At 50.0% G+C, this 12,677-nt stretch overlaps 1 protein-coding gene across 11 annotated transcripts in view; it reads right to left on the minus strand.

Annotated features, from left to right (window-relative positions):
• Nucleotides 1-505: 505 nt before the first annotated feature.
• Strada (STE20 related adaptor alpha) overlaps nt 506-12,677 on the minus strand; it is a 31,648-nt gene continuing 19,476 nt past the window's right edge. For all 11 annotated transcript variants that reach the window (XM_059271965.1, XM_059271963.1, XM_059271974.1 and 8 more), the window contains 9 exons: nt 11,042-11,144; nt 10,626-10,747; nt 9,820-9,928; nt 9,614-9,737; nt 6,509-6,680; nt 5,889-5,993; nt 1,964-2,190; nt 1,634-1,676; nt 506-1,371 (listed from right to left, as the gene is read on the minus strand). In XM_059271965.1, coding sequence (XP_059127948.1) covers nt 1,219-1,371; nt 1,634-1,676; nt 1,964-2,190; nt 5,889-5,993; nt 6,509-6,680; nt 9,614-9,737; nt 9,820-9,928; nt 10,626-10,747; nt 11,042-11,144 — 1,158 coding nt within the window. In that variant the 3' untranslated portion in view covers nt 506-1,218. The remainder of the gene's footprint in view (nt 1,372-1,633; nt 1,677-1,963; nt 2,191-5,888; nt 5,994-6,508; nt 6,681-9,613; nt 9,738-9,819; nt 9,929-10,625; nt 10,748-11,041; nt 11,145-12,677) is intronic.

Consider the following 12,677-nt stretch of genomic DNA (forward strand, 5'->3'; position numbering starts at 1 on the left):
GGTGTTAGAACCAACCATCAGGAGCCACGACAAAGCCCTCCCACCTTGGCTGCTCAGAGCCCTGGTGCCCCAGAGGTGGGCTTGGCTGTATACCAGCCCTAGTGCCCTTTCCAGATAATTTTGCCAAAGCAAAATTTAATACTCCTGAAATTCTAGGGAATTAAGAGACCGTAGGGGTTTTTTGGGGGGGTGGGGGGTTTCGAGACAGGGTTTCTCTGTGTCGTTTTGGTGCCTGTCCTGGATCTCACTCTGTAGACCAGGCTGGCCTCGAACTCACAGAGATCCGCCTGGCTCTGCCTCCCAAGTGCTGGGATTAAAGGCGTGCGCCACCACCGCCCAATGAGACAGGGGGTTTTTTAAAGAAAGTGGTATGTCTGCTTATGAAAGAAATCACGGCCAGCCCCCACACCGACTCAGCCACCCTGGGAGAGCGACGGCTTGCACCTGAGCCTGTCTGGACATCCTTCCAAGCCGGCCACAGCCTCTGCACACACGGAAACATTGGTGTCATTCCCAACATACTCTGAAATGTTTAATTTGTTCTGACAATGAAACTAACACACAGAAGAGCTTCCTCAAGCCCTCAGATGAGGCAAAGCATTATGGCCCTTGGAGGAGGCGCCAAGGCAGCAGCTGGCAGGAGGCATTGGGTGGATTCTTGGGAAAGGAGTAACAGATGCGCTAAGGTTTCAGGTGTCAGGGCCCAAGAGCTAGGTGGGGATGAGGATGGCCCAGCCCGGCCATAACTGACCTGGTGCTTCAAGACAGAAACTGGGGAGGTGTCTAGGGTAGGGCATGTGCAGACTGCTTCAGACATGTTCCCCATTCAGCCCTCCAGCGTCTGGGAGCAGAGAAACTGAGTGGGATCGGCTGCTAGGAGAGCAAGTGCAGGGGGAGGAAGTGAAGGGTCCCTGGGTCTGAGTTAAGCTCTGGGTTTGGACTTCAGCCTCGGGGCCAAAGCAGTGTCTCTTCCTTCTAAGGAGGTCCCCTGAGCTCACAGAACAGGATGTCAGCTTTCCGGCCTCTCCAAGTCCCTGGTGACTGGGACTCCCTGTGCCTCAAAAGCCACAAAAACAGTGAAGTCTCTTGCAGAATGTCCTCTCAAGCAGCCGGCAGCCAGCTCTGCCAGCATGATGTCCTTTCTCCCCAGTCTGCACCGAGAGGTAGGTGCTGACCCTCGGGGCTCGCACCCCCAGCTGGAGGACGCAGGCTAACTGGTCAGAAGTCCCAGTCATCCACCTCCAGATCTTCCAGGGCTGTCACCAGGCCGAAGATCCCACTGTGGTCCTGAGACTGGCTGCCCTCAAAGCTGGTGATGGGGGTGACAGGACGAAGCAACTCGGGCAACGCCTCTGAGGCACGTCGCTTGATCTGAGGGAGAGAGACAATTGGACGGTGGACCCTACAACTCAGGACACCACAGACCCTCAGTTTACCAGGCCGTGGTTCCTGCCCTGTGGATCCAGAAAGGAAAGGAAAGGCAGGAGAGTGCCCTCTTCGGGCATCAGAAACAGGGACATTCCTCTAGTTCAAACAGGCAGAGAAAGAACACCCACCCCCAAGCTAAGGGGCCAGGGTAGCTAGAACCACAGGTGAGCAGCAGCAGATTTGGAACCAGGGAGTGCTTCCATACCTGCTTGAAGAAGGAGTGGTTCAGGAGGGTGCTGGCATTTGGCCTGGAGAGAAAGGGGAAGAGACCCACGTGACCCCTGGGCTCAGCTGTCCAAACCCTGAAATTCATCCTCTCCTCCGAGACCCTCTAGCCCTTCCCTCAGCTCTCCCAACAGCTAACAGCCAAAGCCACCCAGGCTAGCTTCTTGACAGAAAGCTGAATCTTCTTGCTGTGGGGCCACACATTCCTCTGGAATCAGGTCTCTACTTAAGAGCCAGCCTCTCCTCTGGCTGGAGCCCCCAAGCTCCCTCTGCCCCCGGAAGCCCCGCTGAGGGCCGGCAGGGTGGGTACCGTGCGTCGGGGCTGCGCTGAAGGCACTGTTCCACGAAGTGGTGGAAGTGGGGTGAGAAGGTCCGGTGGTAGGGGTGGGAGGGCGAGTCGCCATTGGAAGGCCGGAGGCTGTCATTCAGGGAAGGGTTGACAATGGACCGTGAGGGGCTCATGGTCAGCTCCTCGGCAGGGATGGTGCTGGTGTCCAACAGGCAGGGCACCGTGCCATTCAGTTTCTCTAGCAGCATCTGGAGAAGACAGACAGGTCTGGGTTGCAGGGCCCCGGACAGCCAAGAGTCTCCTCACAAATACCGTCACTCCCTTGAACAAATGGGACCTCTGGGAAAGAAGATGAAGGTCGGGGGCTGGCTAGGGTTATGTCAGTTTGACACTAACTAGAGTCACCTGAGAGAAGGGAGCCCCATGAGAAACGCCTCCACATAAATGGGATGTAGGCAAGCCTGCAGGGCATTTTCTCCCTGTCTTTTTTGTTTGTTTTTTGAGACAGGGTTTCTCTGTGTATCCCTGGCTGTCCTGGAACTCACTCTGTTGACCAGGCTGGCCTCAAACTCACAGAGATCCACCTGCCTCTGCCTCCTGAGTGCTGGGATTAAAGGCGTGCCACCACTGACCAGTGGGCATTTTCTTAATTAGTGTCTGATGGGGGAGGGTCCAGCCCTTGGTGCCACCCTTTGGCAAGTGGTCCTGGGTTCTGTAAGAAAGCAGGCTGAGCAGGCCATGAGGAGAAAGACAGTAAGCAGCACCCTCCATGCCTCTGCTTCAGTGATGAGCTATTTCCTGGAAGTGTAAGCAAAGTAACCCTTTCCTCCCTAACTTACTTGTGGTCATGGTGTTCCACCGCAGCAGTGAAAACCCTAAGACATCATGGACATCTGGCTTTTGCAAAGGAACATGGCCACTGCTGGCAGTGAGGGCAGAATGGGAGCGGAGGGCTCCGAGTGCCCTTCACTAGGGCTGGGCTCCTCTCTCCTTCCCGAGGCGTTGCTCCTCTAACTCCAGAGCCCTCTCTCTAGGCTAGAGGTGGAGCGCCATCACCCTCTGTGAAGTCCAGATGGGTCCAGTGGAGTCCACACTGTGGCATCTGAAGCACAGCACCCTGGGTGGATGGGCATGCTGCACCAGGGGCAGACCCGACTTGGGAGCCTGTTTCAAAGCTTTCAAATCTGACATATGCAAAACTAGCCACACCTTGATACAGCTGTCTTTGCAAGTGACCTCAGGAACCTCCTGGCAATCCAAACAGAACTTGGAGATGTCTCTGGGATTGTGCTAATGTGGGAGCCTCTAACCAGGTGACTATTTAAGTTAGCCTTAAAAGTCAATCCCTCCATCTCAGCAGCCACATTTTAAGTGATCAACATAACAAGTGGCTACTGGATCCTTTATTGTGGACAGTGGAGGGGCAGACACTTTCATTATGGCAGCAAGTTTTCTTGGACAATGTTGCTTTTGAACTAGGTTAGTGGTTCACTAGTGGTTTACACTAACTAGGTTTATACTAACTAGCTCAAACAAGGTCCACACTATCTAGGCCCACATTAACTAGGTCCACACTAACTAGACCCACCCTAACTACGTTCACACTATCTAGGTCCAAACTAACTAGGTCCACACTAACTAGGCTTACACAAACTAGGTCCACAATAACTAACCATCTTCTTCCTTCCTGAGCATCTCCTGTTACTCAGTTATTTTTCTTACACATTTCTTATACTAGGCTAATTATTCTATCAGAGCTTACTTCAGCTAGGAACTAGAATGGACAGATTTGAGTCACCTTTCAGATAGACAGATGGACAGCTAATCTGCTGTTATCACCTCTATGCTTCTATATTCAGCACTTCCCCATTCTTTGGGACATGAACCAAAGGCCCCAGGGGTCATACATGGGATGCTCTTGCTTCCTTCTCCAGCCTCATGACCCAGCAGCCCCCGGGACCCCAGCCATTTACAATTCTTTGCCGTGCCCCACGTCTGTATGTTGCTGGAGACTGAACTCAGGACTCTGCATATCCTAGGCAAGCACTTGACTGTTGTGGAATATTATTTTAACTCTGTAAAGATGTGCTACATTTGTTAATGTTGCCGAGTATTACTTTAACTGGGTTAAGGTGTGTTACATTTGTTTATGCTGCATTTTTAATTATGTAAAGATGTGTTGCTGTTTCACCCTGCCTAAGGCACCTGATTGGTCTAATAAAGAGCTGAACAGCCAATAGCTAGGCAGAGAGAGAATGGGAGAGGCTGGCAGGCAGAGAGAATAAGCAGGAGGAGAAATCTAGGCAAAGTAGGAGCAGATGGAGAGAAGGAAGGAGAAAGTGAAGGGGACGCCCCAACCAGCCACACAGGAAGGTAAAAAGCCCTGAGGCAAACGTAGATAAATAGAAACAGATTAAAATAAGACCTACAATAAAGCCAAGCATTCATAACTAATAAGATGTCTCTGTGTAAAAATTTGGGAGCTTGGGCTGGAGAGATGGCTCAGAGGTTAAGAGCACTGGCTCTTCTCCCAGAGGTTCTGAGTTCAATTCCCAGCAACCACATGGTGGCTCACAACCATCCATAGTGAGATCTGGCACCCTCTTCTGGCCTGCAGGCAGAACACTGTATACATAATAAAAATAAATAAATCTTTAAAAAAAAAAAAAAAAAATTTGGGAGCTGGTTGGTGGCCCAAAAGAAACAGCCTGGTACATCCACCACTGACCTATACTTCCAGTCAAGCGTAGGCTTTTGTTCCCACTCTTTATATGGTCAATTGCTATTAGTTTTTAAGGCTAGACCAGGGGCTGGACAGATGGCTCAGTGGTTAAGGAAGCTTGCTGCTCTTACAGAGAACTTGAGTTTGGTTCCTAGTAACCATGTTGGGTGGCTTTCAACTGTCTGACTCCAGTTCCAGGAGCTCTGACGCCCTCTTCAGAACTCCTTAGGCAACTGCACACATGTAACGTGTGTGCATATATGTATACACACAAATAAAATCTATTTTTTAAGTCTTAGACAAAGTATTATTGCCCCCTAGAAGTTCCTTTGGTCTCTGCTCGAGGTAGCTTACTCAGCCATTCTCTATCTTCAATCTGTGACCTCAAGATGAGCAGTCTGTGAGCCTAAGGGAGGAGGCCTGCTCAGAGTTTCTTGCCTCCTCCTGGTTCTACAACTTGCTGCAGGCACCTGAGATTCAGGTAACACTTGCCCAGACAATCCCAACTCCACTTCCTGGGTGTGTCAGGGCCTGCACAAGTTCTTCTCTGGGTCTGTCTGTCTGTCCAAGACTGGCCTGAGTGGTGGCCAAAAGGCAGGCATGTGCAGGGGTCTTGAGTAGAAGCTGAATTACAGAATGCAGGATCTAAGAGTGTGTGCCAGAATACAGTGGTACAAAACTCAGAGATGCCTGAGAATTTGAAATTGGATACTGATCTAGTTGTACTTATCAAGGAAGAAAGACAGGATGTATCTGATGAGTTTTTAAGGATAGGGCAGCTTAGCTAGGCATGGTGGTACATGCCTATAATCGCAAAACTTGGGGGCTGAGGCAGGAGGATTGCTCTAAGTTTGATTATTAGCCTGAACTACAGAAGAGGTTATTCCACAAAATAAACTAAAGCCTAACAAAACGGTCAGTGCTGCGAACAGTTTGCACAGCTGTGCCTACCGGTATCGTGTGTTGCGTGGCCTCTCTCTGCAATGCCTTACTTGCTCCACCCCATGGGTTGGGCTCCGTGACCACAACATTTGTCACCAGAGAAGGGAACAAAGAATTGCTCAAGCACCCCTCCACTGAGCGGGTGGGAAAATTCTCGAAGAACGAAGACCGACTGTCTATGGTGTCAGTAACCATAGTCAGTATCCCAGCATGCGGGGAGTAGCAGACATCTGTGGAAGGCAGGCAGGTGAGAAGAAAGGGAACACAGGGCTGCAGGCTCACCTGAGTGGCAGGCATATCCTTGAAGGGGACATGGCCATTGGCTAGTTCACACGCTGTGATCCCCACACTGTAGATATCAGACTTGGCATCATAACCCTGAAGATTCTAAGTCAGAAGAAAGAAGGCACCGATGACTCCACTTGCAGCCCTGGTCTTTCCTTAACTAAGAAGGTACAAAGACTGGGGAGGTATGACTGCCCGGCCCAGGCAGACCAGATGCTGAGCACGCTCCTCACCTTCCACTGTGGGCAACGGCTCTGTGAGGAGAGCAGGTGTTTGCTGCTGCTATGAAATGAGCGGGCTCACTGGGGTGGGTGCGCCTGCTTGGCACAGGGATCTAGAGCACCAAGTATTTCCAGAATGTTCTCTATCCACAGGGAGGGATGTGGCCCTGAGGCAGACACTAGTGTCAGGTTGGGGACCCCACAAATCCACAGCTGGCAGGCAGTGCTTGTGATGAGTGGTGGTAAGAAGGTACCCTCGGCTACAAGGACTCTTCCCTCCAGAACCTCGTACTCCACCAGGAACAGGGAGAAGCCCCATCCCAGCAAATTCTCGTGCTTCCTTGTGAAATTATGAGTGGTGGGAGGAAGGGGCTCCTGGGGCCCCAGCACACAGACCTGCTGGAGGACTTCTGGGCTGAGCCATGGCAGAACCTTGACACTGTATTTTGGAAAATCGTGGACTGCACGCTGCCGCTGCCCGTGGCTGATCATGCTGAGGTTGCTTCGTAGACCAGACAGGTAGACCTTCCCATCCGTGGAAATCAGGATGTGGCTGGCCTTGACACTCCTGTGGGGAGATGAAGACAGTGTCATGGGAATGCCCCGATGCTACAAATCTGCAGTCTTCAAATATCAGACCTGGTCAGCTCCCTCCCATGTGTATATCACATGCATTAAGAGCATCTCATACATACATAAATGAACTTTTCAAACATAAGAAAATAACATGGCCCCATTCATGTACCATTAGATGTTTTTGTGCAGGGTTTTGAAACAGTGTAACCCTGACTATCCTGAAACCCACTCTGTAGACCAGGCTGGCCTTGAACCCATAGAGATTCACCTGCCTTTGCCTCTGGAGTGCTGGGATTAAAGGTATGTGCCACCACACCCAATCATTTGATTAAAAAAAAAAAAGAGGTTTATGTGCACATGTCTGTGGGTATGTGCACATGAGTGCTGTGCCCAAGAAGGTTAGAAGACAGTGCCAGCTCCCCTGGAGCTAGAGTTACAGGCAGTAGCAAGCTACCCAATGTAGATGCTGGGGAACCAAACTCCAGACTTCTGCAAAAGAAGTCAACTTTCTTAACCACTGAACTGTCTCTCCAGCTTAAAGATGTTTCATTTTAGTTAATGGGTGTGGGGTGGGTTTGTGCCTGTGCCTACAGGAGCCCAAGCCATCAGATCTCTCTCGGAGCTAGAATTACAAACAGCTGTCAACAACCCAATGTGGGTGCTGGGTCCTCTGCAAGAGCGGTGTGTGCTCTTAACTGCTAGGCCACCTCTCTATCCCCCACGTTATCATTATAGTTTAAAATTTACTATGTCCCTACTATCAAAGTGCCCTCTAGATTTGTATCTTATACCCACAGATTAGTGCAGCTCTCAACCCTCATCAGAGAAGCTTCTTTGTGCCATGGATGATGACTAATGCAGGAACTCACAACTTGTCAAAGTGCAGTTACTAAGTGTCTACAGAGTGGTCAGTCTCAAGCAGGACATCTGTATCACTCTCTTCCCATCAAGGCACAAGGGCCATTGCAAAGAAAAGGGATAGGAAGACTGTAAGAGCTGGAGATAGGAAGACCTGATCAGTGTCTTCTGGACACGACCCAACCACCGCATTCATGAACTCATGAAACTGGCTACCTGAGTAGGACCCCAAGAAGACCAAGCCAGTCCACATTCTAGCATGGAGGAGAGAGGAGCTCAGAAGCCTCCACCTCTAACTGACAGGTCCATGGCTTCTGGGGGAGGGAGAGTCGTTTTATTTAAGAGTGTGGTTCCTGGCATGTTGACCATGTTCCAGCGGATGGTCCCAGGCAGCCTGGAATTCATTATGTAGTCTAGGCTGGCACCAGAGTCTTTTTTTCTTTTCTTTCTTTCTTTCTTTCTTTTTTCGAGACAGGGTTTCTCTGTGTAGCTTTGGTGCCTGTCCTGGATCTCGATCTGTAGACCAGGCTGGCCTTGAACTCAGAGATCTACCTGCCTCTGCCTCCCAGTGCTGAGATTAAAGGTGTGTGCCACCACTGCCCGGCTGGCCCCAGAGTCTTTTTTTTTTTTTTTTTTTTTTTTAGTTTTTCGAGACAGGGTCTCTCTATGTAGCTTTGCGCCTTTCCTGGAACTCACTCGGTAGCCCAGGCTGGCCTCGAACTCACAAAGATCCACCTGGCTCTGCCTCCCAAGTGCTGGGATTAAAGGCGTGCGCCACCACCGCCCGGCTCTGGCCCCAGAGTCTTAATGCTGACGTCTGCCTCTCTTACAGGCGTGCACCACCATACCAGGTAGACTAATGATTTTTATTTGTTTGCTTTTGAGACAAGGTCTCCGCATATAGCCATGGCTGTCCTGGAACTTACAGAGATCTACCATGCATGCTCCAGCCTGGCTTCTACTAACACTTTTACTTTGTGTTCTTGGACATTCTTGGGAAGTGCATGTGTGTGCTTTAAATCTACCTAGTCGCTTTCTGTGAAGCAATTCACTCCTTTCACTCAGCGCTGACTTCAAAGACTCATCCTTGTTGCTGGCTATATACCTCGGATTCTCACTTCTGATTGGCCACTCTAGCCCAGGGACCTACCATTTCCCATTCTCCAGGGAGAGACATTTAAGATGCTTCTACTCAGTGCGTGCAAATGTAACAAACATCGGCATGCAGCAGAAGTCAGCATGCAGGTCCACTGATGGCACACAGCCAGAGTGGATGCTGAGCCGGCGTCCATGCCACTGACTGACTGGCTGCACTGGGTTCCAGCTTCCTAACCTAACCAGTCACTCACACAATGTGACAACATGTTTTCATTTGCGGTTTTATGATCGCTAGGGCTGAGAGTGTGTCCCTGTGACTGCTGGGGTCTGCTCTGCTCTAACGCCCATCCTGCCACTCTTGCTGGCCTCCACTTGTTCTGTATCATCTTCTTGTCGCTCATGTATGTTTAGACAAAGCTAACATCTGTCACTCTGGTACATATTACTTTGTTCACAGTGTCATTTATGAGATAGAAACCTTTAAAGCTGATGTAATCAAATTTATCATTTTCTTGCTTTATGCTTTTAAATGTCTAGTCCTTGTGTATCTAGGTTCCCAAACTATTCCCTCACACTGCCTTCTACATAGGTCTGCAGTTTGGGGCTTGTGAGATGGCTCAGTGGGTACAGGCACTTGCTGCCAAGCCTCACAACCTCAGTTTGATCCCTGGAATCAATGAAGCGGAAGGAGGGCTCCAGTTCCGTTACCTTCCCCACCATAAGCTGGTTTTCCTGACACCAACCACTAAGCAATCTGTCTTTGCCTGGCCATGGGCCTGCTCTGAGGCACACAGGAGTAAGGCAGGGGTCAGGGGCCAGTGGTCCACAGTAGATGTTCCTCTCACACAAAAGATAAGTGACTTCAGCACTGACAGGCTAATGACTGTACCCCGAGTGGCAAGCTCAGAGTCCTGATCCTTGATTCGGAACCCCAGCTTCACTAGTAAAGGGTAAAGTGGTGGAACACACCTGTGCACATAGCCCATGTGGTGGATGTAGTCCAAGGCCTTCAGCACCCCCTGAAGAATGTATGCGATCGCCAGCTCATTCATGCCATCCATGAAGTGTGTGCCAATGAGATCCTTTGCAGAACCTGAAAAGGATGCTGAGGGTAACAGGAGAAAGAAACCAGCACAGAAAGGACCGTCAAGTGATCTAGGGACCTTCCCACTCACCATATGCCATGAAGGATGTGACGACCCACAGCTCATTGTCTGAGATGAAGGTAGCTCGATACGGCACTATGTTGGGATGGCTGAAGAGTTTAGAGACATGAAGCTCCCCCTGAAAACAACGGCAGAGCTGAGGTCAGGATCACGAACGGCATCCAACCTGAGGAGGGCGGTGTCAAAGTGTGGAGACCTCGTGCCTTCTGGATGCTCTCCTCAGAGTCCTTCCAGTGGAGGAAAGCCACCCGATTTGCCGGCTCAGGCCTTTGGGTGGCCCTGCCAGCCACCAGTACTCAGGAGCCTCCAAAAGCAACCCTTCACCACGCAGGGTCACTGCTGTCGCACAGTGAGTCAGCCCCCTCTGACAACAAAAATAAGACAGTGCTGAAGACTTGGAAGTGGCTCGCTTAGCGCCATCCCAAAGGCCAAGCACACACTCCTCTTAAGTCAAGAGCACAATCCCAGCTCAGGCGCTGAGGTAGGAGGACTGTAAATTTGAGGCCAGGCTGGGTAACAGCAAGATGTTATCTCAAAACAAAAAATATTTTCCCACTATACATCAAAGCATGAGTTGACCGAACTAACAGACAAATGGTAACTGGAATACAAGGAGACATTTCCTATCACCTTGCCCGGGGACCCCTGCCAGCCTGATGGGCATTATCAAATATGTAAGATTCTTCACTGATGCCTCAAGACTTCTGAACACACGACCCGCCTCAGTGTCCTGAAGAACCGTGTAGAGGAGTGAGACGGTATCACTATGTAACCGGGAGCCCACCCCCAGTGTGGTCACGGCCACACTTCATTACCTGCAAGAACGTCACCATCTCATTGGAACAGGCTTCCAGGTTGATCCTGCGAACTGTCACGTATTCTCCTGTTGGTCTGTACCTGGCTAAATTCACTGTCATCAAGTCCTCAAACCCTTTGCCTGAAAGAAAAGAGCAACGACTTACACAAAGACTTAACTGCTCTAAAGAAAAGGGACTCAATTTCAGCAGAAAATTCTACTTAGAATGTTCAATACTGCTACTTTCAGATCTGACATTTCTTCATTTTCCCAACAGTCCTTCTCAGCCAATCATCGTAGTGGACTATGGCCTCCAAGAAATGATTTCTTCCCATACTTGGTACAAGAAACCCACAGAAGCCCACTGTCACCATGAATCCTCGAAGCTAGCTGAGGAGGCTGTAGCGGGAAGGTGGGCATGTCCCTGGGAATTACCTATGATGGTGAGCAGCTCGTAACACCCGCCCTCTGGCAGAAAGCTACTCATGATCTCCGGTTTAGAGAAGGATGCTATGGACTCTGAGCTCGCCTCATTGGCCTGAAGACAAAGAAAAAGAGGTTAACTGAGAAAATGGGGTGGGGGGCAGAGGTGGCAACAGATGCACGAGGAGACTCACTTCCACAGCATCCACAGCAACCCTGGCTGTGGCAAAGGAACCGTGCTGGCTCTACCTGAAGAGGAACACGACACACGGGTGTTCAGTCAGCACTCTTTGCTGACAAAGTGTGCAATCCATGAACGAGGACAACTGTCCCAGTCAATTGTTACTCTTTCCAATGACTGACTGTCAAGTTCTTGGCTGGGAAAAGATCTATGAAGAAAGACATGAGCCAGGCAGTAGTGGCGCATGCCTTTGTACGCCTTTAATCCCAGCACTAGGGAGGTGGAGGCAGGCGGATCTCTGTGAGTTCAAGGCCAGCCTGGGCTACAGAGCGAGATCCAGGAAAGGTGCAAAGCTACACAGAGAAAACCTGTCTCGAAAAACCAAAAAAAAAAAAAAAAAAAGCCAGGGGTGGAGAAATACAGGGTTTTCAGTTTTCTGCTTCATTGGGCTCCAATTTTTAAGGCGCAACTGTACGATTCTAAACGGTCAGACCTGCAATCTTGTTCTAGAGCAGTGGTTCTCAACTTGTAGGTCAAAACCCATTTGGGGGTCATATATCATATATCTTGCATATTGGATATTTGCATTACGATTCAAAACAGTATCAAAATTACAGTTATAGAGTAGCAATGAAAATAATCTTATGGTTGGGGGTCACCATGACATGAGGAATTGTATTAAAAGGTCACACACAGCATTAGGAAGGTTGAGAACTACTGCTATAGAGGAACAGTGCTAGAGGAGTCCCGTTCCTTTAGCAAACCAAGACTCCAGGCTAGTCATTCCTGACGTTCCCAAGAGATGGGAGAGTAACTGACTCCCTGAGCTACAGGCCCAGAGTCTGCAAGCTCAGCCTCCTGGGTCCCTGCCTCCTCAGGCTGGGGATGAATGGAGATACCAGTTATTGAGGAGGTGGACGCCTCTAGCCTTTGAAGTCCTGAAGAAAGGTGGCCAGCAGTGCTGAATGTGGGAAGCAAAACAGCTTTCACAGGCCTGCTTTCCTTCTAGGCCCTAATGCATTCCAAGTATGACTTGGGGAGAGGATTTATCTCTGTAAAGCTTCTTCTTTCAGGTGTGTCTAGCTGGAATGCAGAAATCTGAGGGTGGCTTCCTATGCTGTATACCAGTCATAAGCCTGGCCTCAAGTCCTCAGGAGGTGGAGGCAGGAGGATCAGGAGCTCCAGGCCAGCCTTGGCTACAGGAGACCCTGTCTCCAAAAGCCAAACAAAACAAAACAAACCTGGCCTTGAATCGGAAGAAACTGCTGTAAACGCACAAACGGCTCTTGACTCGGCAGTAACGGTAAAGGTGAGAATGTTGTGACCTGGACAGTCACCAAGACTGTGACTGCAGAGATGCCACAAAACACTGTGCTTGGCCTCCTATTTAAATATGCTCTTCAGAGCCCATTTATACTATCTGATCTCCCTTCCCCACACCAGATGAAGAGGTGGGGCAGATACTTT

This window comes from Peromyscus eremicus, chromosome 8a (assembly GCF_949786415.1).
Source record: "Peromyscus eremicus chromosome 8a, PerEre_H2_v1, whole genome shotgun sequence".
In the NCBI taxonomy this organism is placed as follows: domain Eukaryota; kingdom Metazoa; phylum Chordata; class Mammalia; order Rodentia; family Cricetidae; genus Peromyscus; species Peromyscus eremicus.